Raw genomic sequence first — 21,703 nt, forward strand, 5'->3', positions numbered from 1 at the left:
CCTGGGAGCTGCCGCCAGTGCGCCGAGACCTCTCGGCTGAGGGGACAGCACTGCAGAGCTCCCAAGGTCATTACCAGCCGCTGCCCCACAGCTTCTCCCTAGGGGTGACACCCTAGCGCCAGCAGCAGGGCTTTAACAACTTGTGCGTGAGGAACAGACATTCTCCAGTCGGGTAGTTCGACCGGGATGGCTAACGAGGACTAGGACTTGAGCAATGACAATTTTAACCAGCCTGAAAACATTAACGGGCACTTTTCTCTTTTTGAGCCGCATCTATTCCGTGATTGCTTTTCCTTCACCATTTTGTCTTCTGTAACTTGCATTTCTTGCCATTGGCATCACTGACCTGCCTGAAGTAGAAAAGCTGACCTGAACAAATAAACCCCTGGGATCGAAAGAACAAGGATTCCCTGTGCCCTCTGGTTTCTTGTCCCAGTCGTCCCACTGTCAAGCAACTGGACATAAACCTAACAGGAAAGATGGGATTCAGTACTTAACCTTAAATGCAAAAAGGGCTGGAATATGGCAATTAACCTCATCAAAAAATGCACTTAGAACATGTGAGGCTTAGTTGGTTGTTTTTCTTTCTTAAAATACCTTTAATATCGAGCACCAGTTGTTCGCTGAGGTATGAACTGATGGTTCCATCCTCATTGAGTCTCCACTTTTGCCTGTCCTTCCCATGTTCTGCCCAGAGCGCGACTTTGGCCCCAGGCACATCTCTGCCACCAATGACATCCAGACAAGCGTTGTTAGCCTAAGGAACGAGAGAGGAAGTGAGATCCAGGTCACACAGCCTCAGTTTTGTGTCGGACGAGCTTGTCTCGGGCATCGAGCATATTGCAGTAACTGCGCTTAGAGCTGGTAACAAGCCTGGCAAGCAAGCTAGGGAGAGATTATTCACCAACTGACCAGCTGCTTGAACAAAGGGCTTTGTTACTTCCCATGTTTCTTACTATGATAAATCAACAGGTTTTTTACATTAATAACAGACTACCAGGAGCAGCGTTAATAGAAAATAATTTGCTTTTTTCATGTACTACTTCTCAGAGAAATTCTTAACTCTTTGGAGGTAATACACTTAAACTCGCGACTTTAGACAAAACCAGGTTTCTACTGCCAGGAATGTCAGTCCCGTTAGACAGATGTGAAACGCAGTCCAGCTTGCCAAAGCAGACGGATCAAACCTGCCCGTGCACAGCGGGAGGACGCAGGTTGTAAGAGTTTTGGGTTAAGGTGCATGGGAGAGGCCAAGAGCTGTCCTGGGGCCCACGCTAGCCTACAGTAAAAGCAAGAAGCGAAGGTGCAAGGACAGCGGGCGATACAACCCCCCTGCGCCCAGTGTCCGGAAACGCACCTTGGATTTGAAGAGTCCACGACAGTAGTGCCAGATCTGGGTGTTCTTGCCGTTGTACGGGGATGCGCACACTGAGGTTGCTCTTATATCCGTGAGGCTTCCAGCAACCGTCAGGTATTTACCTTGGGCTCGGTTCCTCACTCGGAGGTACACTGCTGGCTGAAACAGCGCGAAGGGAGCCCGTTACAACACACGGACGGGGGAAGTCGATGTGAGGATGCCTCCCCTCCATCTTACAGCGGTTTTCTAAAGTTTACGTTCCATTTCCAGTTTCAGACAAGGATGTTCAATGATTTTTTTGTTGGGAACAAATGGGCATGTAAAGCAGCATAAGTGTTTTTCACATGCAGATAAGACAGCTGGAAGCAGCAACGGCAGTTTTGATTTTTTTTTAAAAAATGCATTTACGTCTATAGAACTAATTTCAGTGATATGCAAATCTCTCTAGTTCAGCACATTTCACTCATTCCAAGGCCAGTAACTGGGCTGTGCTCCACAAGCTTTTTATTCTCTGGACACAAAACTTACTGAGCCACATACCCAGCAGCTTCAAGCTCCATTAACTGGAATATACGGCAGAGAGTTACACCGTTGCTTTGGAAGGTACACAGAGAACAGGGTACTGACGTGGCATCCCTGTTTAGTCAGTTTACTCAAAAAATAAGGAGATTTTGTAGGGCTACTACAGGGTTTGAGCTTTTGCTCTGTTACTCACTGATTTTGGCACAAATAAAGAGCCGTGAGTCATAAAGGGCAGCTCTACTGGAACCCCAGCTCGGGCATGGGTTTTCTTCTGGGAGCTTTCAATCTCCTTTTTTTTGGTATTAAAACAAACCCGAAGGTACTAGCAATTAAGCCTCCCACCAGGCAACGTGTATTAGTGTAGTGCACAGTTATTCCTCACAAGGAAGGGATTGTATTATGAAGTCACCGAGCAGAATTTTTGTTTCTCCTTTTGCTTGATTTTCCAACATTTCACTTGTTCTTGTGCTGCCTTTTACACCGGCAGACTTGACTATTTTTGTAGTTCGTAACGGAGACGGAAGGAAGAAATACAAAGCAGTGCGGGTCTGTAGCATTACTCCTGTCTCAAAAAGAATTATGCCCACAGAAGTGCCGAGCACTGGTAGCTGACTGCACAAAGTCAAGGGAGCCCTCAGCCTGCGGGATTGAAACCAAAGCAAAACCCCCCAAATCACTGCACAACCCCCACATGCCAAAGTCCCAGCAAAGGACCTGAAGGAAGCCTTGTAACACCGCTAACGGTTGCGGTGTGAGGAAGGATGCTACCAAATACAAAAGCTCTTCCAGACAGAATTCTCTTTTTAAGATCAGCACCAATTATTTTCATTATTATTTGCAAAAGCTGAGCCAAAATAGGATCCTTTGGCAGTTACCAATTCCAAAGAATTCCAGGGAGCTATTAACCTCTTAGACTAACAAATCATCGGTGGGGGAAAAAACCACAAAATTCCTTTACTTTTCCAGGGGTGTGGGGAAGCAGATAATGCGTAACTAAGACTAAAGATTATTACTTTTGTTCACTGCTGGGTTTTCCCAATTGAATCTAGCGTTCAAAAACAAAACAGCACTTGCCACGATGTGGAAACAAGTTGTTCTGTGAGAAGCAGCTCTAACAAAACCTCTTTTCCAGTGGAGTTACTGCTCACGTTCCCTGCCACACTCCCTGTCCTCCTCCTGCCTGCCCAGACACTGCGCTCCCGCTGCGGCATGGCTGGGCACGCGGCAGCATGTGCTTTGACTGCTGTGGAGCTCACGTGTGCCGCTGATAACCTCACACACCTTGGAAAGGCACAGAAGCAGCACTGGACCTGCTTTTCCCTGAATGAGGGGCGTTTCCCCCAGTCTTGCTTCTCCATCCATCTGCCTTTCACCAAGCTCCTAAGAACCATGTGGTCTGGAGACCCGAATCTTTGAATGAGATTGACATTGGCATTATTTGGGGTGAGGCAGGGAGGGAAAACCTGGTGGGGCTGCGTAAATTTGGCTTCTTTTGGAAATCCAGGCTACAGCACAATAAAATTTGCTCTCGCTTCCATTCATGTTAATTATGAAACAAGCCGATGTAGAATTGGGTTTCTCATTATTATTGTTGTATGGCAAAAAGGTAAAAATAGAGCATCTACAGAACATGCTAATGAGCCATTCAGAAAAACAAAACTCAGCTCCAAGAAACTAGGAGTTATTTCCCTTTAGGAGCCTAACACGGATCTCGGGAACTGCCACTAGAGGACTTTTCTGCTTCAGTAATCTTCCAGTTGGCCCTTCTGCCTGTCATCATTTGGCCTGATTTAAGGAGCACGATGCACAACACCATTACACCTAGTGATAGAGCTGATACTTGTGCCCTAAACCCTGTGCAAAAAAAATAATAAAAAAAATCCTCAGAGTCTCACGGTACCTGCTTAACAGGACGAAGGGAGCCAATTACTTTCCAGCCACTGTGTTCATTCCAGTTTGAAATCTCACTGGGCTCCAGCAGAATCTGCTTTCCTAAAAAATTACATCCCTCGTATGCAATCCACCTGGATACAGAAAACAGAACATGAAAGGCTACACGTTACCCAAAGCAAAACTTAAGCTACAGGCCAGCGTTCAGCCTGGGCTCTTGAAGCCCCCAAACCTCCCCCGAGTAGTGCCAATACCAGAGCTCTTACCACCACGCCACAAAACGCACCATCCGTTTCAGTGGTTTAACTTTTCTGTCTAAATGAAGCCCTGTTTTCTGTTTGTCTGCCTGAAACTTGTGAACACCGCTCCGCACCCCCGTAATTTTCCCCACAAACACGAGTCTCTGCATGAGCCCCGATGGCAACAGCGCAGGTTTCAGTGCGTGCACTGGGAAACTAGGGAGCCACACACCAGACTCTGCTACTTGCAGCTTTGCCTGCTCGTACATATTAATTATGAGAGGATCTTCTCCAGTGTTTTCTTTTGTTCCAGTTAAAGCTTTTTATAGCTATTCCGCGTGTCTGAAAACACATACAAAATTTTAACTCTGTAACCTGTAGATTGCTGTTACAGCCTTTCCTGCAGTGAATATATCTGAGAATTTATGGAGAAGCCTGAACCCTTTCACCCAAGAGTTAAAGCACCCGCACGTACAGATCCCTTGTCATCCAGGCATCTGTTCAGTAAATACCGCCGTGCTGCTTCCAAAGGCAGCCTCAGGATCACAGATCGGTTTTGTTTGTATCAATAGGACATTGTTGTGCAGACAGTGAATCCTAAATGCTTGGCTCGCTAACTCATCTGAACACAAAGCAAACACTGTTCTCCCCGGGTTACCTGTTGTGCAGGCCAGCTGCTCGAGAACCGGAGGGATGGCTGCACGCTGGAGCCCGCTGCAGACACCCACAGCGCTCACAGCACCTCTCCTTTGCTTTCCCCCACCGCAAGTCATTTGGAGAAACTGACGGCCAGCCTTGTGCACGACTCCGTGGAGGCTGAAGTGTGCCACCGCGAGCTGGCTCCCGATGAGGCTGCATCACTGCTGTTTCTTCAAATTAAGTCCCAAACCTCCTGGCTAACAGGTATTCAGAGCAGCCTGACCACCACTGTGCGTTCCTTACCCTTCTAACACATTCCTGGCTTTTTTTTTCTTGCGATAACTTTCTGTCAAGTCACCGAGAACTCGCTGTTAAAATTGTTCTCGGAGCATCAGTCTCATTTGAGATGCAGTTCAAGGCAGACATTTATAGGGAACAGAGATGGGAAAGACTGTTACAGTGATAACCACGTGAAGCCAGCTTGGGCTTCTGGCGTTCAGCGACAGAGACAAAACTCATGTCAGCTCTCCCACGGAGCAGCACCCTCCGCTGTGCCATCCCTCCCACAGCTCGGAGCGCCTCAGCCCCCAGCCCCCTTCGCCAAGCCACGGTCTAGGCTCCTGCCATTTCTCCCCGTCAGCCGGCTCAGGAAGGATCCTTGTACCTAAGCCTGGCAGCCAGATGCCATCGGTGTATTTACATAAATCTTTGTCGTCTGCCTAAAGCCAACAGTAGCCTTTGGGGCAAGGAGCCAAAACAACCTCGAAATCCGCCTTCCTGAACCCTCGATGACAGCTAAGGCATACAAACCCGCCAGACATCCCACTGACTTCCTACCATCACCTGCCACCCTCAGCCTGGAGGCCATCTATCTGCAGCGGGCTGGGGACGGGCTGGGGACGTCTGTTCCCTAGGGAGCGCCACGGGGATCAGAGCAAGCCCAGCTGTTCTGCCCTGACCCTTCCCGGAGACAGGGAAGCGGAGGGAAGCAGCTAACCTGGCTCGGATAGTCGGAAAGGAACAGGAAGGCGAGAAGGGGCTGGGCTGCCGCGCTCACCCTCCCGTGCCTTCCCACCCTGTGGTCCCAAAGCCATCACCCTGCCTTTGCGGTCAGCACCGTGATTTAATTCCCAGTTCCACACCCCTGACGAAAGGCAGAGAAAGCTCATGAGGAGATGTCCCCCAACACGACACGTTTTGGACCGTAACAGCTCCACAGAGGCATGAAGATTGACATGCTCCCACCAGAAATAAGTCAGCTGTTCCTCCAAAGGCCTTTCCTCCCCCAGACTAGCACAGATCACGGGGAACGTACGCACGCTGTTCCCGGCCTCAAGTGGCGGCTGCTTGCCGCTCTCACCTGGGGAGCCTCAAGACCTCAGCAGCAGATGAACACGCTCTGTATTTTCAGCAAGGGCTCAGGATGGAAGTGACCCAGATTTTAGGGACTACAATTTGTAGCGAACTGGCAAAGCCCTGGGGGGAACCTTATATCCACTGTGGGCCCACAGCTAAAGTCAGCTCCCACTGACTGCTCTTAAAGAAAGGGAGGTTCAATCCTCAACCAACCATTCCAGAAAATGCTGTGTGTGACACTCCTGAAGGACAACAGTCCCCGGTGGGTGCTCTGGAGCATTAGCTAGGCTAGGCTTAGCCTTTGTACCAACCTCAAAGAACCAGGGGAGCGCTCAGCAGTGTTATCACGGGTATCCACAGAAGCATTTTGACTTCTAGGTGGCAGCAGACTAGATGCGTTTGAAAAACTCATCGTAAGAATCACAGCATAGATCTATACCTAAGCCTTGAACAGTCCACACTAATTCCCTGCCCAATTACTTCAGATTTTGTGTGGTTTTGTGTCATCCCGTAAGATCTCTCAAGAAAACTGCAGCCTTGTCTATTTGAAAAAGGTGGGGAAAAGGAAGGTTAAAAATAAACACTGGAGATGCGTGTCACATCACAACAGCAGTTTCCAGGCAGTCTCAGTTGCAGGATGAGACTCCACAAGTTATTTGTCGCTGCTGGGGACGTGGATGCTGAAAACCTGGCCGAGACAGAATACCTGGGGGTTGCTTCAAAAGGTGCAAGGGGCAGATGCAGGAGAGGTTAGAAGGTCACTTCTGCAGAGGTAAAATGGTTCTCACAGCTGACCCTGGGTGTGTATTCTGACTCACAGAGGGGGGTTTCAACTAATAACAGGAGCAAACTACTGTTCCAGCTGTCAGATCCAGCCCAAGCTTCTCTCCTACGTTGCTGCCTCTTTGCAGCCAAGCTTCACTGAACCACGGCGGCGGCTGAAGTTAAATCACCGCGGTTTATAGCTGCTATGCCACAGCCGGCTAACAAAGGCAGCGTGAGTTTACTCTGCCTGTCTTTTTAAGTCAGCAATCAAAACTTACCTGCTTTTGGCTTCTGGCTTGAACAACAGGCTCTATTGTTTGTTACTGTATAGGGATAAAAGAATGATTCTTACAGGGGGAAATCCATGCTCTGCCCAGAGTTTTGGTTCATTTTGTGTCCTGATACAAGAAGCGGGTCTAGTATTCAGTATTAGGATTTTGTATTGTCTCAAAATAGAATGTAAATCACATCCTATGGAGAAAGGCAGTAACTGCAAGAAAAATGCATACTCAGTAGTAGCTCCTGTAACGCAAAACTGACAAGAATATTTTTTCCATACTTACAATCCACTTCTCACCCATACAGACTGAGTGTAAAAATGAAGGTCCTCATTCAAAACAGAATTGATGGGTTCGGTGAAGTGCAGCTCTCTGCCCTTGCAGCATTCCAGAGCGAACAGACTGATGGAGGGCTCAGCAAAAACCTGCGGGGTGTGGGGGGAGAAAATAAAGCAGTTTTACTCAGAATAGTCTAGCTTCACTTGTTAGGCATGATGCACACATTTGCCCACTTCGGTTTAATTTCCACATGCTTTTGGGTTAAATCGTGCTCCCTCAGCAAACATAGCAGCAAGGAAAAAGAAAAATACATCCACAGTAGAGCACACAGGGCTGCAACATACTGGATTTATCAGTGGGTTTGTCATTAGAGCGTAGTGTCCCACTAACACAGGCCACAGTGAGTTGCTCTGAGATGCAGAGGCACCTGTGTTAGCATCTGAAAAATCTTTTTGATCCAATTTGTATCATCAGGGCCTTGATTCTTTTTCATAAATCCAGTGTATTTGTTGATGGAACAGGTTACAGCAGTAGTTTTCATGGTGATCTGCAGACTGCATCTGAAGTAGTGAGGCAAATCACAAGTCTATTGTCCACAGACTTCAGTTAGCAGTGGCTCACTGGAAAAACCTTAGGGATCTAACGAATTGGAAAAGGTTAAATACGTCAGACTAAAAAGTTCCCGATGTTTTTAAGAGACACTCCTAGGTTTCTACTGACAATCTTGAGGAAATAGCATAATTAGTAACCCCTTCAACGTCATGCAGAATTGAAACGTTTTTCACTTAATGCGTTCTTTTCTACAGTTGAGAGATTGCCTATGAAAGAAAACAAAAAGATCAGGAAAGAAAACAAAAAGATCAGTTTGCAGGAAGATGTGGTACAGCTCTAAGATCAGCAGAAAAGCAGAGGGAACAGATTTAAATATACAAAGCCTGTGCTTTGGAACAAGGAACACCGGTACAAATTTTCTACTATTTCTAACCTAAAACCGTAAGGGAATTATCATAACCAGACTCATAAGCACTTGTAATATATATCTTGATGCAGCTGGTGAAGGAAGATGGAACAGGTCCGAATAACCGCTTCAATTAGCAGCCCCTCCAGGGAAGTCACCTTGTTCTTAGGAGATGGTACCATGAGATAGCTGGCCTGGGCAAAAGATAGGATTTCTTTTGCAGCGAAGATATGGCCTCAGGTGGAACAAATAAAACAAAATCTTGAATTAAAGTTGACACAGGCGCTGAGTAATTAAGAGAACTTAACTTTCACATTTGAAGAGACACATGCGTTGTGCGAAGTCTGTCTGAAGAGCTCAGTGGTGAATCAGGACTTAGGAATTTACTGGCACTGACGCGTGCCCTTGGTATGTAGCTTGTTCAAGTCCTGCCTCAGAGACATCGCTTGCCTCTGCTAACCTGTGCACGGACAATGGAAGTCATGCAACACTGCATGGACAGGGAGTTTGCAGAGACATTTTAAAGAAGAGCCTGCAGTGGTCTGCCCAGAGATATTTTTTTTAAGCCCATCAGGCTCCCAAAAAATTGATGTTATGAAACAGAGAGAGATTAAAACCCATAACGTTTTCATTTTGGAATGTCTGCTCTTCCCACCTGCCTTCAGCTGGATGACGTGGGTCAAATTTAGTGTGTGTCCAAAGGGTTACTTTGAAATCTAGAGCAGCAGACCTAGCGCAGGCAGCTGCTTCTCAGATCGCCTGGCTCAGCAAGGCAGTATCATCACACGCTGGTTTGCAAGAGCCTGCTCCGTGGGCACTGGGAGTGCAGACCAGGAGCCATGCCCAGAACAGGTCCAACAGGGGCAATTTTCACCAGTGCATCAGTAACCACAGGAAACACCGTTTGGCATCCTCGTTGCTAGACACTGTTACCAAAGCCTAACATTTGTCCTGCTGTTGCAATATTCAATATGTTCGAGGCAGGGATGCTGTCCTAGGTCCAGCATATCCACTTACATACCAAGAATCAGAGCAGCAAATTGGTGGAGTCAATTAAAATGACCATAGCTCTCATGTGGTGGAGACTGTTTGAACTTAATGGGCCTGAGAAAGCCCTGTCCGGTTGCTCAGAGCCCCAGCACACAGCAGACGTTGCAGCTCTGACACACACACACACACACCCCCCATCACAAGGACCGATACCATCTTTCCAGGGAGACCTCAGAAGGACCCCACTGCACAGACGTGAAGCACAAAGAAAACACGCTGCCGTCTCAAGCTCTGAAGCTCTCATAGTTCCATAACCATATATAGTGCAAGGAGCCGATTGCTCACTTTATATATACCGCCTTACACCAACAGCTGGCAGCAGTGACTTGGCCTGGCTTTCTTCTCTGATTTTGTTTTCAGAGCTCCATGGAAACTACCAACAGCAGAAAACAAGGTTTTGAGGCCATGCTGTTACACTTAGTACAGAGGCAACTTGCTCCCCCCCTTCCTTGCAGAACGCCGAGGTGCACGCTCACCTATTCAAGAGTCAGCACTGATACGTAAGTGTGAGATCAGCGATACACAAGACAGGATCAGCTTTCTTCGCCAAGGCCCGATCCTGACAGCCCAGGGAGGAATGGGGCTCTCCAAGAACCAGAGGAAGGACAACTGGGCAACAGTACAAGAGGGGACAACCTCACATCATGGCATTGCTTTAGGTCCCCAATTTCTAAAGGCGAGCTGAAGCCATCCACATCTACCCACGACTGGCAAGTCACTCCTGGAACGGCAGCCTTTGAGGAAAGCTTGCCAGCTGCACGAATGACATTGCACTAAAGCCCTACTTAACCTGACCTGTGTGTTAAGGAACTAATTGCCTTGCTTAAACCAGTGCCCATGAAGTTTCAAGAGGTTTTGCCCATCCTCTTTTTTTTTTTTTTTCTAATGCCAGTGTCCAGGGAGAAACTTGAAGAGATTGAATATATTCAAGAGGCTGGTGATTAAGGAAGGCTCTGTTTATGTAGCATTTCAAGATACACGCAGCCTTGTGAGCTGTTAAATACAGTGATACTCTTTACTTAACAGGTCTGCCAGTCCAATGCCAATACAGCACGTGATGCAACGAAAATGACAGTTTTTTCCCCTCCTCACTGTGTGATTTCAGAGGCTGAAAGGTAAGCCGTGGAATTTAACACACTAAAAATCTCTTGCACAGTTCAACTCAGCTCAGACTTACCCCTCAACAACTTCCACGTTTTTTTAACAGAGAGAAGCTGCACACCACAAATTTTTCACAATTCAGAGCAGAATTTTCTATTTTACCAGTTTAGGAAAAAAACAGGCAATGCAAGCCTGAAGTATTTGATATTAAACAAAGATCAGTGCAAGATCAGCTTCCTTCAAATGCCTTTTGTTTGCAGTGCAAGGCTTAGGTGGCTTGACCAACTGTAAAGCAACAATATACAGACAGCGAGAAGTTAACCAAAAGGCGGTAGAACTGAAAACGCAGTGCACGGGTGAATTTGCACGCATGCTTATAATAAAAACAAGTATAGCTTTAGCTATCGATAACATACAGATGTTGTTTCATTATGAACTCTGCGAAAATTATTACTAATAAAACCCTTTTGAGAAGGGCTCATCCCCCAACATGTTTTTCCTTGCACCTTATTTTTGCAGACTTGGACTTTGCAGACTTTGATGGGAAAGCCCAATAAAGGCAAAGAAAGCAAGCCACGGGGCCGGACTAGAGCACCACTGTAACCCAGACACGGCAAGGGCTGGGACGTTTCCCCACTTCGCATCCCTGCTGACCGCTGCTATAAAACCAGCATTCACCAGAGCCGTAACTGGAAGAGCCTCCACAGCCGTATTACATCATCCTTGGAAAAATCTTTACTCTTCAGTCTTGGCTAACTCATCATTTACAACTGTCTTTACTGAAGCTGCGCTCGCCTGGCTGCTCCCTTGAGTGTGGGAAGGATGCCTGGCTGAGGGCGAGGAACGCTGTGCTGGATGAGAGGAACACCCATGGTCCAGTCCCAGCTACACAAAATGACTCATTCTCTGGCCGTGGGAAACACTAATTACTTTTTGTATCTGATTTCATTATTTGCCTCATAGGAATGCTGGGGAGATTAGTTAACACCTGTATTTAACTTACAAAAGATAACCAACACAGAAATACAGGAGCTATTATGATTGATCAGAGCGAGAGTAAGGAATGCCTCAAAAGAAAAAAAAACCAACCAAAACCCAAGCACGTTGCACAACCTGTAACACAGATCTCATTTTTGTTTTGAGAAACCAAGAGACTGGTTTAACTTTTGGGCTGAAGTTAGCATTTTAGATGGAAAACTTACTGCTCGCTGCAACCATCCTGGATACTCTTGCCCATGTGAGTCACACCAGATATTGCAGGGAGTTTGACAAAACATGCCTGAGAAAAGGCAGCACTAGAGCTGAAGAACATCGTAAGAACTTCTTGTAAGGGTCTCTATCCCAAAAGATTAACCTCTTCAAGCAACACTGGACAAATGCTCTAAGAAGCAACCATGGCCCTATAAATGGCCCAGTCGACTTCAGTCGCTCTCTTCCTGCCAGGCGAGCTGCCCGTGCTTTCCTTTTCCTGAATTCATGGCAACGCAAAAGGCAGGTCCTGACTGATGCAGGCACGGAAACCTCTAACTCTGCAGCAAATGCAGCAACCCTTAGCCTGCACTATGCTTTCACCCACCCGCAGAATGGCTATTAACAATAATAACCAGCAAATTTCATCAATAATCTTTTCTAAAAGGGTGCTTTGGGATTTTTAGATGAAAGGAGATGATGAGAGGCAAGTTACATTAGTTCCAGTTTTCCTACCACTACTAAATACATGTGTACCCTTTCTAATGTTAAGTGGGCTTCCAAAGCGTATAACTGCCTGTTCACTTAAAGAAATACATTCCTGTGAGATATCCTTTTTAGTGTTTTCCCCACTTACAAAATCCTACATGAAAAAGACTCATTTGTCTTTCAGAAGCATTCACTCCCCTTCTCAGAAGGGAAAGGCCACCTAACACAACGCTATTCAGTATGCAATCTAGATTAATACATGGGTATTGCAACACTATTTTTCCTCCTAGAACACCGAAAACAAGACGTTATTTTCTCATTATCAAGGTACAGATATGCTTGTTCCTTCTCTGTATCCTTTAATTAACCTATAGCTTTTCCAAAGTGCTTCCCGAAGGACAAAACAGTCCAGTCTGAATCTGAATGAAATGGAACAGCAAGGAAAAAATACAGGTAGAGCTTCCTAAAGATTTAGTTTGAGTATTATACACCTCAGAGAATAAGCCAAGATGGGAAAGAGGTTCCTGGGAATAAGGGAACACCTTCCCCACTTTCCTTACGAACCTGCCTAACTTTTACTTTGCTGCTTCCTGAACAAACAGTAAGGGAAACCGGCTACAGAGATGTGCTTAATTCCTCTACGATGCCAGTGCATCGCTAGCCTGAGCCTGTTTTCTTACCCAAATTCATTTTACACTGTTCTGAAAGTCTGGGGTTTTTTTTCCATTTTAACTGGGCCAACTCAGTGATGTAGAAAGGTATTTTTCATTTTGTAATGTAATTCAGCTCTTAAAAAAGCAAATTATATCTCTGGCAACTTTCAAACTAAAAATTCTAAAGTTTGCTTTCAAAACAAACACAACAACTCCTCATTTTTCTCATTTAGACTGCTTACTGTATTTGTTTGCATCAACGCTGTGTTTTCCAGAGAACTAACTGTTCCCTCAAATCCTTTCCTTATCTTCAATTGGTTGATCTATTTTCAAAAAAAATAAAAATAAAAAAATCAGTCAAAGCATTGCCAAAGTTCCTAGCTGTTTCACACAGATTAAGGCATTACTGTTACCTCACTCAAAAAAATTCCAAAAATCCCACCTTACAACACTTACAGTGTTGTTCCGTCAGGTCACAAACGCACCCCCATGCCATGAAGGAGTACGACAGATACGTAACTTCAATCCTCAAATTCTCCTTCCAAAACAGAGAGCTCAGAAGTCTCGTAGCAACTGACAACATCCAAAGATCCCCTGAAAACCATTACAATTTTAAAATGAAAACTCAAACAGTTAACACTGAAGGTACCAGTGCAATCAACAGCAAAAACGTTGCTAGATGTTCCTTTTAGTTGCTAGAACCGACAGGAACAGAAAGGGCATCGATGCGGGGTCAGATGCAGAAGCCGGTGTGGACGCCCCGCAGGTGTCAGCAGCCTGTGCTGACCGCGGTGTTTCACAGCTCCTTTGGAGTTAGCCCCACAGACAAGGATCTATATTCTTACATACATCCCGCATATAAAGGCCCAGAGATGGGACCTCACCCAGCTGTACAAAAATCAAGGTAACAGAGAGTTAATTACCATTACAGTCTTCCGAATTAGAAAGGGAATACCCAGATCCTGTGTCCCCATCTCCTCCAGCAGATTTGTTCTCCTATGCCAAAGACCTGGCGGAAACCATCTACTTTTAAAATATACAGCTGGACCACAGCTACACCGGTCAACACAGCTGGATTGTTTCCAAAGGCTGGCAATGAGCTAGCCTTAGGAGTCCTTTGTACTGCTAAACCCGTATTTTTTCCCCCCTCTGCCAGTGTCACACATGGGTCACTACTTCCAGTCAACATCTGGGATGCAGAATCCTCACGCAGTGAGGTCATACACGGTCCCCCCCCAGCATGACAGTCCTTCCAACAGTTACACTTACGGCAAATACACCTCACAGAGCAGAGCAGGAGACAACACACGTTCAGGGCTTGGTGTTGGGGTTAAACCTTCTCCCTCTTACGTGTAAGCTATCGAGATCCACAGCTTAGGTCTGAAATTGGGCTGGTATGTAAAGCTGGATAACGGAAGGGGTTCCCAATGTCACAATTGAATTCAATAAAGCCATACAACAATTCCACTTGGGAATACGCTTGCTGCTTTCTTGAATGAGCTAACAGAAATATCTTGTAATAAAAAGGGCTCTGTTCCAAGAACAGCGCACGGCGGACAATGCACAGAGCTAACGAGGGCTGCTCCTGACCACTGACGAAAAGCACCGCTGCGTGCTTAACATCACGTCTGGGCCACACAATGCCTGCGAGCACCGTCCTGGGCGATTAGCACACACAATGTGTTAGGGGCCGATGAGGGCATTTCTATTTGTAAACCAGGTGTGGTTCAATAGCAATTTACACTGTTTAGCGCCTCGATTTTATGAAGCACAAGGGCTCCTATTTGCAAGAGAGGAACTGAACTAAGAGGTGCTTGCTTAATACAAATGTTATTTACAAAATACAGGAAGATGTGTGTAACCTTCCCACACACAGCCTGCCAAACACACATCTCCCAGGGCTTGGCCCTCGGTAATCAAGGGCTGCCAGTAGCTTCCTACTATGCCAAACTGTAGAGTTACTTCCCTGTGAGATTACAGGCTGGGGGATTTGGACGAGACCTACCATTTCATGTCAGAACTTCACTCTAGATTTAGCAGAGTCGAGTCCAAGAGCCTAACGTGAAAAGGAGATCTTTAATCTGCAAACCAGGCTCTCGGCAGGCGGGAAGCTACAGCTCCACAGAAGTCACCATATCTACATAACCCAGTAAAAAGACCAAGTTGTACATCCTTCCCACCATGCCCACGGCTTTTGGTGTTTGGAGCCGTTTGTTGTTGTTTGTTTCTTTTTTAAAAAAAATCTGTTCGCAAGATTTGAAGAACACTGAATTGAGTAATCTTTAAAGTCTAGTTTCGTAAGAGTTACAGTGAAGAGCTACAAGTCACAGACTGAGTTTGTGCTCTGTGATGAGGGAAGCAGGAAGAGTTTTGGAGAAGTTGGTCAGTGCTAGAGAGGAGTACGCAGAGCAGCCACTTGATTCTCTTTTACCAACAGTGTTATGGCCAGCTTATCTTCGATGCTTTTCGATAGAAGCATACCAAGATATGGGACAAAGGCACAGACACCACAGCAAGAATCCAGAGGCATAAGCCTTGGGTGCAGGATTACAACAGGATGCACAAAAGGCCGTATCTGTCTTGTACTGCATAGTACAAGGCATTCCTGCCCAACCTGCTGGCCACAGAGGACCTCATATCTCACCCTACTGCTACAACAGGTCACTTAACTGCAAGTTTTCTTGGGTAGTACAACCAACGTGACCTGAAAGTCACATGAAGACTATATGCATGTGTAGGAAGTACTTGTCCTGTATCTCAGAACTGTCACCAAGAGAGAGGACAGCCACATGAGCTTTGGACTGGACCATCTGATGCGTCACACACGGCTCATAGGCCGCATGCACGGTATATTATACCACTTTATTGACCCATGACTTCAGACGCCATTAGGAGGCCAAACCCTTTTTTATATTTCTGTAAAATAGTACAGTACACAGCATTACGGCAAGTATATGCTACCTCGTAATTTCAATTTTCATGTCTTCCGTGTGTAGTTTGCTTTAAGATTGAACCTTGGCTGTAGGCCTTAGAAATGTAGCCCCTTAAGCTTAGATGGCGTGACAAAATGTCTCACTGAGTACTGAGCTCGCTGAGCTGTATCATAAAGACCTATACTGAGATTGTGGCAAGGTTTTGCCAGGAGCTACAGGGGTGACTTCTGTGAGAAGCTGCCAGGAGCTTCCCTGTGTGTGATGGAGCCAACGCCATCGGCTCCCAGACGGGCCCAACACTGGCCAAGGCCGAGCCCAGCAGCGATGGTGGCAGCACCTCGGGGACAGTGCATTTAAGAAGGGGAAAAACCAACAGCAACTGCAACCAGCTGGAGAGAGGAGGGAGAACACGTAAGAGAAACAGCCCTGCAGGCACCCGGGTTGGTGCAGAAGGGGAAGGAAGAGCTGCAGGTGCCAGAGCACAGACTCCCCAGCAGCCCATGGACTGCGCCCCCCAACCCCCCCCGGGGCAGGGGGTGCCCGCAGGGGGCTGTGACCCGCGGGCAGCGGCGCTGGGGCAGCTCCTGGCAGGGCCCGTGGCCCCGCGGGGAGAGGAGCCCGGGCTGGGGACCCCGCGGGGACCCCCCTGGGGCCGGCTGGGCCTGGGGGGCTGCGCCCTGGCAGGGCCCCGGGCTGGGGCAGGGGCAGGGGGCGAGGAGCCTCCCCATGGGGGGCAGGGGCGGCAGGGACAGCTGTGAGGGACTGACCCCAGCCCCGGCCCGGCCCGGCGCTGCTGGGGGGGCAGGAGGTAGAGACACCGGGAGTGGAGCTGAGCCGGGGAGAAGGGACGGGCGGGGGGAGGGGGTTTAAGATGTATGTTTTATTTCTCATTATCCTACTCTGATTTGATTGGTACTAAATTAAACTAATTTCCCCACGTTGAGTCTGTGTTGGCCATGCTGGTAACTGGTGACTGACCCCTACCCTGCCCTCACCCCGACCCAGGAGCCTGTCGTCGTATTTTCTCTCCCCTGCCCAGCTGAGGAGAGCAGTGACAGAGCAGCTCTGGTGGGCACCTCGTGTCCAGCCAGGGTCACCCCACGACAAGACCAGTCAGAAAAATGCCAACCAACACAACCTGTATGAAAGAGAGCACCTTTGAGCCCAGAACACTCAAAAGCACGCGCCTACAACTGACCACATGCACGCAGCCTGGCTTGTTCCTAACCCAAAAAATTCCGTAAGCCAAGAAAACAAACTTCACTCTTTTCCCTGAGTGGGAGTTTGTTAAGTGCAAGCACTTGCGTCAGACATCTGACTAGAAAAAAAGAGTTCTGAAAGGTTTTTTTGTGGTGGTTTTTTTTTCCCCAATAAAATCCTTACATATTGAATAGGCTTGAGGGATTTGATTGCAGCAGTCGGGCAGCCACAGGAACTGAGGTCAACGTAGAGGCCTTCTTCCAGCACACAGTGATTGTCAGTGATTTCCCCCTGGTAATACAGGAGCCAACTGCAAAAATAATGTGACAGAAAAGATCACCTGCTCTAGCTGCTTATTAAAGGTAAGGTTTTTTTCAAGACTTAGTATTTGCTAAGGAAACAAGGAGTAAAAAAATTTGTTTGTTCTTGTTAAGCTTAAAAGTAAGGTGACGTGAAAGGTTATGTGGCTAAGCAACCAAATCAGCAAAACCAAATCGTGTGGCACAGAAATCTCAGTTCCAGAGTCAAACGACGCGAGTGGAATGCAGACACTTCTACTGTACCAAGTTCTCAGAATCTATAATACATTCTAACTGGAGTTGAAAAAATAAATATATCACAGTAACTGCAAACTTCCCAGAGGGAAAGCAAAATGCATACTAACTGAAACCAATGACAGGACAACAGTTACTGGGATGCACTGCAAGACAAAGGGTCTAAAACATGGTGGAATACAATGGGTATGTGTTATGTGCTTTCACCTGTCTGAAATTTAGTAGTGTTTAAAAAAAAAAATATTTCACATTACTTAAAATGGTGGCATGTAAAAACAGACTTACCATCCCCGCAGAACCTTAAAAGAACATGGTATGAATGATGTAAAATCAGAAACTTCTGCTGTGAAATCTATACATGCTCCTTGGAAATGTGTATTACTGAAAGCTTTGAGCTACAAGAACAAAACAAAACAAAACCAATGACTAGAAGGAAAATGAACGCATTATCATCAACGTAAACAGAGATAGCTGTGCTCTTAGAGAACTATCCATTCGATTCACAAAGGTACAATAAAAAGGATGAATTCTCATTTAAAGAAGCTTTTATGTTTCTACAACTGCTTTAGTTTTAGAAAGATTCAAGTGTTTTACCGTCTCTGGGCCCAGTACAGGATGCTTCCCAGTGATGCTAAGGCAGTGGTATCAAGCCTAAGTTCAACTGCAGCAGCAGAGGGCCCAGAGAAAAAGAGAAGGCTAGCACTGAGGGATGTTATCTTCCAGCCAAAGCGCCCCTGAACTGCGGCTAACTCTTGCTACAGCTCAGCAATCCGGTGTTCAAAACAGGACAGGGAAGTGCTGGTCCAAAGATACAGGGCTACTATTGATAAAGTGCCTTGAAATCTTCTGTTATCACTGTGATTGTAGGTAGTTTCTCATTTAAGAACATTTTGGGGGGAACCGGGTACAGGCAGGTAGATGCACCATGAACTTCTGAAGTTCAGCTAAGCTGGTTTTATATGTCATGATAAAGGAATTGAACCATACCCCACCAGTAAGATGTGATCAATTCACCCTGAAAAAGCAGTAAGGTTGAAAGTGCTGCAGTAAAAGAAAAAGGAAAAAAAGCAGTATGCTATAGCCTATGACCTACAGCAAAGTCGCCTAGAATTCTGTACTGCCGCTGTGTAACTGAGGTGAATTTCACTTCAAAGCCTGAAAAAGAGGCTGGAAAAGAATGAAAAAAATATAATTGTATCAAGAGAACAGCTCGTATTCTGTAATGGAGGAAAAACACGATGGCTGTTGCAAGAGCTACTTCCCCCTTCATGCCCCAAACTGGCCTAGCTTCCTGCCAAAGAAAAGAAATCAAATGCTTTTGCCAGTACAGAGCAAGGCGGCCAGACACAAGTATCAGCAAATGATTTTATGGAAAAGCTCTGTCCGTGTTTTTAAAATAAATGAGTATGTTTCCTGTTAGAGAGAACAAGGCTTAACCTGGCTTTACATGCTGGAACTGCAAATGGGAGAAGAACACAATCAGATACAATATCATGAATAAAGTGTAACTGATTTTTCTGTAAATATAATTGTACTGCTATGTCACAGAGCGTCTATTTAAGCTGTAATTACATAGTATTTTCTACCCACTTATCTCAAAGCTCTTTATAAAAGAACATATACATATATACGTACACATACACGGCCTTTCATAAGCCAGATGCTATGCAAGGCTTTTAAAAAAGGTCTCTTAACTCATTTTTATACAGAATATATCTAATAATGAATGGTGGTCTTAATTTGACAAAAGCTCGGCTGAAGCTCTGATTTCCCCGTGAAAGCACTGCATATCTGCAATTAATCTCAAACTGCAGCTTTATCTACTTTGTCAGTTTGACATTATTATACAAGGTTTCACTTCCTAAAAAGTCAACAGATAGCACGTTAAAATACAAGTTATCAAAGCAATTATCTCTGCTTCCTAAAACATCTGTACAAGTCAACTGCTACTGAAAGAGGCTTTGTTCTTGCTGGGCAAAACCAAATCGTATTTTTAATAAATAAAATTAATGGCTTCTTAGAGTTGGTGACTTCAGACATTCTTGTATTCTATGTACTTCGTTTATTAGGGAGCCTGGCATGAGGAAAAGGTCAGGGGAGTTACTGAGAGATTTAAGAAAATTTACTTGCTTTTCAGTTTCTGACAAGCAACTAAAAACAAAAGTGAAAGGATACACTCTTGTAGACAGTGAAAACAGTCCCCTTAGCTCAGACATATGTTTATTAAAGGTGGGAGAATGTATAATCACTAAAAATAACTGGTATATAGCTTATACAAAGGTCAAACATTGGGATGCTTACGATGCTTAAGGATTTCCCAGCTCATACACACCATGCTTTGAAGTTCCAAACTGAGAGACTGTTGCATACATGGAAACTTCTATTTTACTCTAAATGGGAAATTCTGCGTATTTATCCAAAAGACTGTCCTTTACTTACCCTAAGCGATTGATTTTTTTCTCATAAAAACTTACTCAAAATATTTCCCCTAAAAGAACTGTAGCAATATGAATTATGTTCTTCCTTCCCTAGCTTTGTGGCAGAATCTTATGAAAACCAGGATTGTGATAAACCAGGACAGTATTTTTTTTTTTTTACAAACAGAGTAAGGACTGCTATTAGAGAGCACAAAAGGCAAAACACAGTCTAGCACGTCAGTATTTACAAGTGACTGTGCATACCCACCCACAGAAGGTTTTTTTTCCACGTATTACTGGAAATAAAACAACTGTAAAGCACAATTTATTGAAACTTCAAAGGTTTTAATTGATACTCAAGGTGGAATAAAGCACTCAAAGAATAGTTTCTGGGTGATCCTGAAAAAATAGAAGAGTTGAAGATGGAGAGAAAATTATCTTCAACTGTTTGGACGTCACCATTTCGTCCGAGTCTGTTATTTTATCTGGTATCATTTGCCAAGGCATTACTGTGAACATACTTGCAAGTCTGTGGATTTGGCTGCAAACTGCCACATGAATAGGTCTGGCAGGAAAACAGTGTTTAAGACTAAAATAATACACCAATTATGTCTTCAGACAGGAAACATTTCCTGTAGTGCTGGGTTAACCATAAAATTGTAGAACTAGAATAAGTGGAGAAAAAGAAGGGTGTGGTCAACCTAAGGAACACAATGTATGTATTTCCCATGTGCTTCTGGCTGTTATACCCATCCAAGCAAGAAAGAGCATTCTGTCCAGACGACAAAATACTTCAGCTTTCTGAAGCAGAACCAATGAGCTCTGAAGTCTCTTTTGTCCAAAAAACCGACACGTTTCTTGAAATAAAATTTTCCAAATTTGCTTAATTAAAAGCATATCATAGAGAAAGCAATGTAACCACTCAGATCATCACCCATGCTAGTAGCATACTCCAGGACAGGAAAAAATAAATCAAACAACTAACATAGGAAGGGAGGAGAACCCTGTTGGGAAAGAATGTTGTGGGAGACATAGACCATGCTTGGTGATGAGCCAGACACTTAGAGCAGGTTTTTGTTTTAGAAAGATATCACAAAGGTACATTAATGGAACGTAATTTTGTAAGATAAGGACCAAAAATAAACCCCCAAACTAACTAGTTTTTGAGACTAGAAGTGAATTATAGGGACTGCTTTCTCTTTATAAGTCGTCACCAACTTAGACACAACTTTCAGGGAAATTGTCAGAATGTATGGTAGAAGAGATTTTTCATAGATTTAATATAATCAGGATGTGTTCAGTTCCGGTCATACGTTACCGTGAGGAAAAGGGAAGCACGGAGCAAGTGGTGCCTATTCCTTAAGGAGCAGCTGTACGTTCCTTGGAAAGTACGAAAAGCAGAGCTACCAGCCTACAAGACTAAAAAACCTAACTTCCCGGGTCAATGCGTCTGCAGGTTTGAAGAATGCAGTTCAATTTTCTGCAGTTTATACTTTCCCATCTCATGTACGAGCAAGATAGTGACAAACCAGATAAAATGCGAAATAATGGAAAGAAAGTACACCACAAAGAAGGATGAATGCATGTGATAATGAGTTTCTAGAATCAGGAAGGAAAGAGAAGGAAAATAAGTAGCTAGGGAGAGCCAAAGTCACTCAAAAACCTACTCAACTGCTTGTGTTTTTGAGGACAGAATACTAAAGGGTATGGTCTGCAAAAGCAAAGAGCAGAGCATTAGCAAACTTAACCTTTATACATCTACCAGTTTCCTCCCATCAATGGTTTTCTGTGTGGAGATGATAATACTGAGATACTATCGGAAGTAACAAAGTAAA

The 21,703-nt window shown here is 45.2% G+C and overlaps 1 protein-coding gene across 2 annotated transcripts in view; it reads right to left on the reverse strand.

Annotated features, from left to right (window-relative positions):
* The window catches only part of CRYBG3 (crystallin beta-gamma domain containing 3), a 94,264-nt gene that overhangs the window by 2,095 nt on the left and 70,466 nt on the right, over positions 1–21,703 (reverse strand). For both annotated transcript variants that reach the window (XM_037378078.1, XM_037378079.1), the window contains 6 exons: positions 17,737–17,846; positions 17,081–17,207; positions 7,332–7,471; positions 3,780–3,903; positions 1,358–1,516; positions 598–757 (listed from right to left, as the gene is read on the reverse strand). In XM_037378078.1, the coding sequence (XP_037233975.1) occupies positions 598–757; positions 1,358–1,516; positions 3,780–3,903; positions 7,332–7,471; positions 17,081–17,207; positions 17,737–17,846 (820 nt within the window). The remainder of the gene's footprint in view (positions 1–597; positions 758–1,357; positions 1,517–3,779; positions 3,904–7,331; positions 7,472–17,080; positions 17,208–17,736; positions 17,847–21,703) is intronic.

This window comes from Falco rusticolus, chromosome 2 (genome assembly GCF_015220075.1).
Source record: "Falco rusticolus isolate bFalRus1 chromosome 2, bFalRus1.pri, whole genome shotgun sequence".
In the NCBI taxonomy this organism is placed as follows: Eukaryota; Metazoa; Chordata; class Aves; order Falconiformes; family Falconidae; genus Falco; species Falco rusticolus.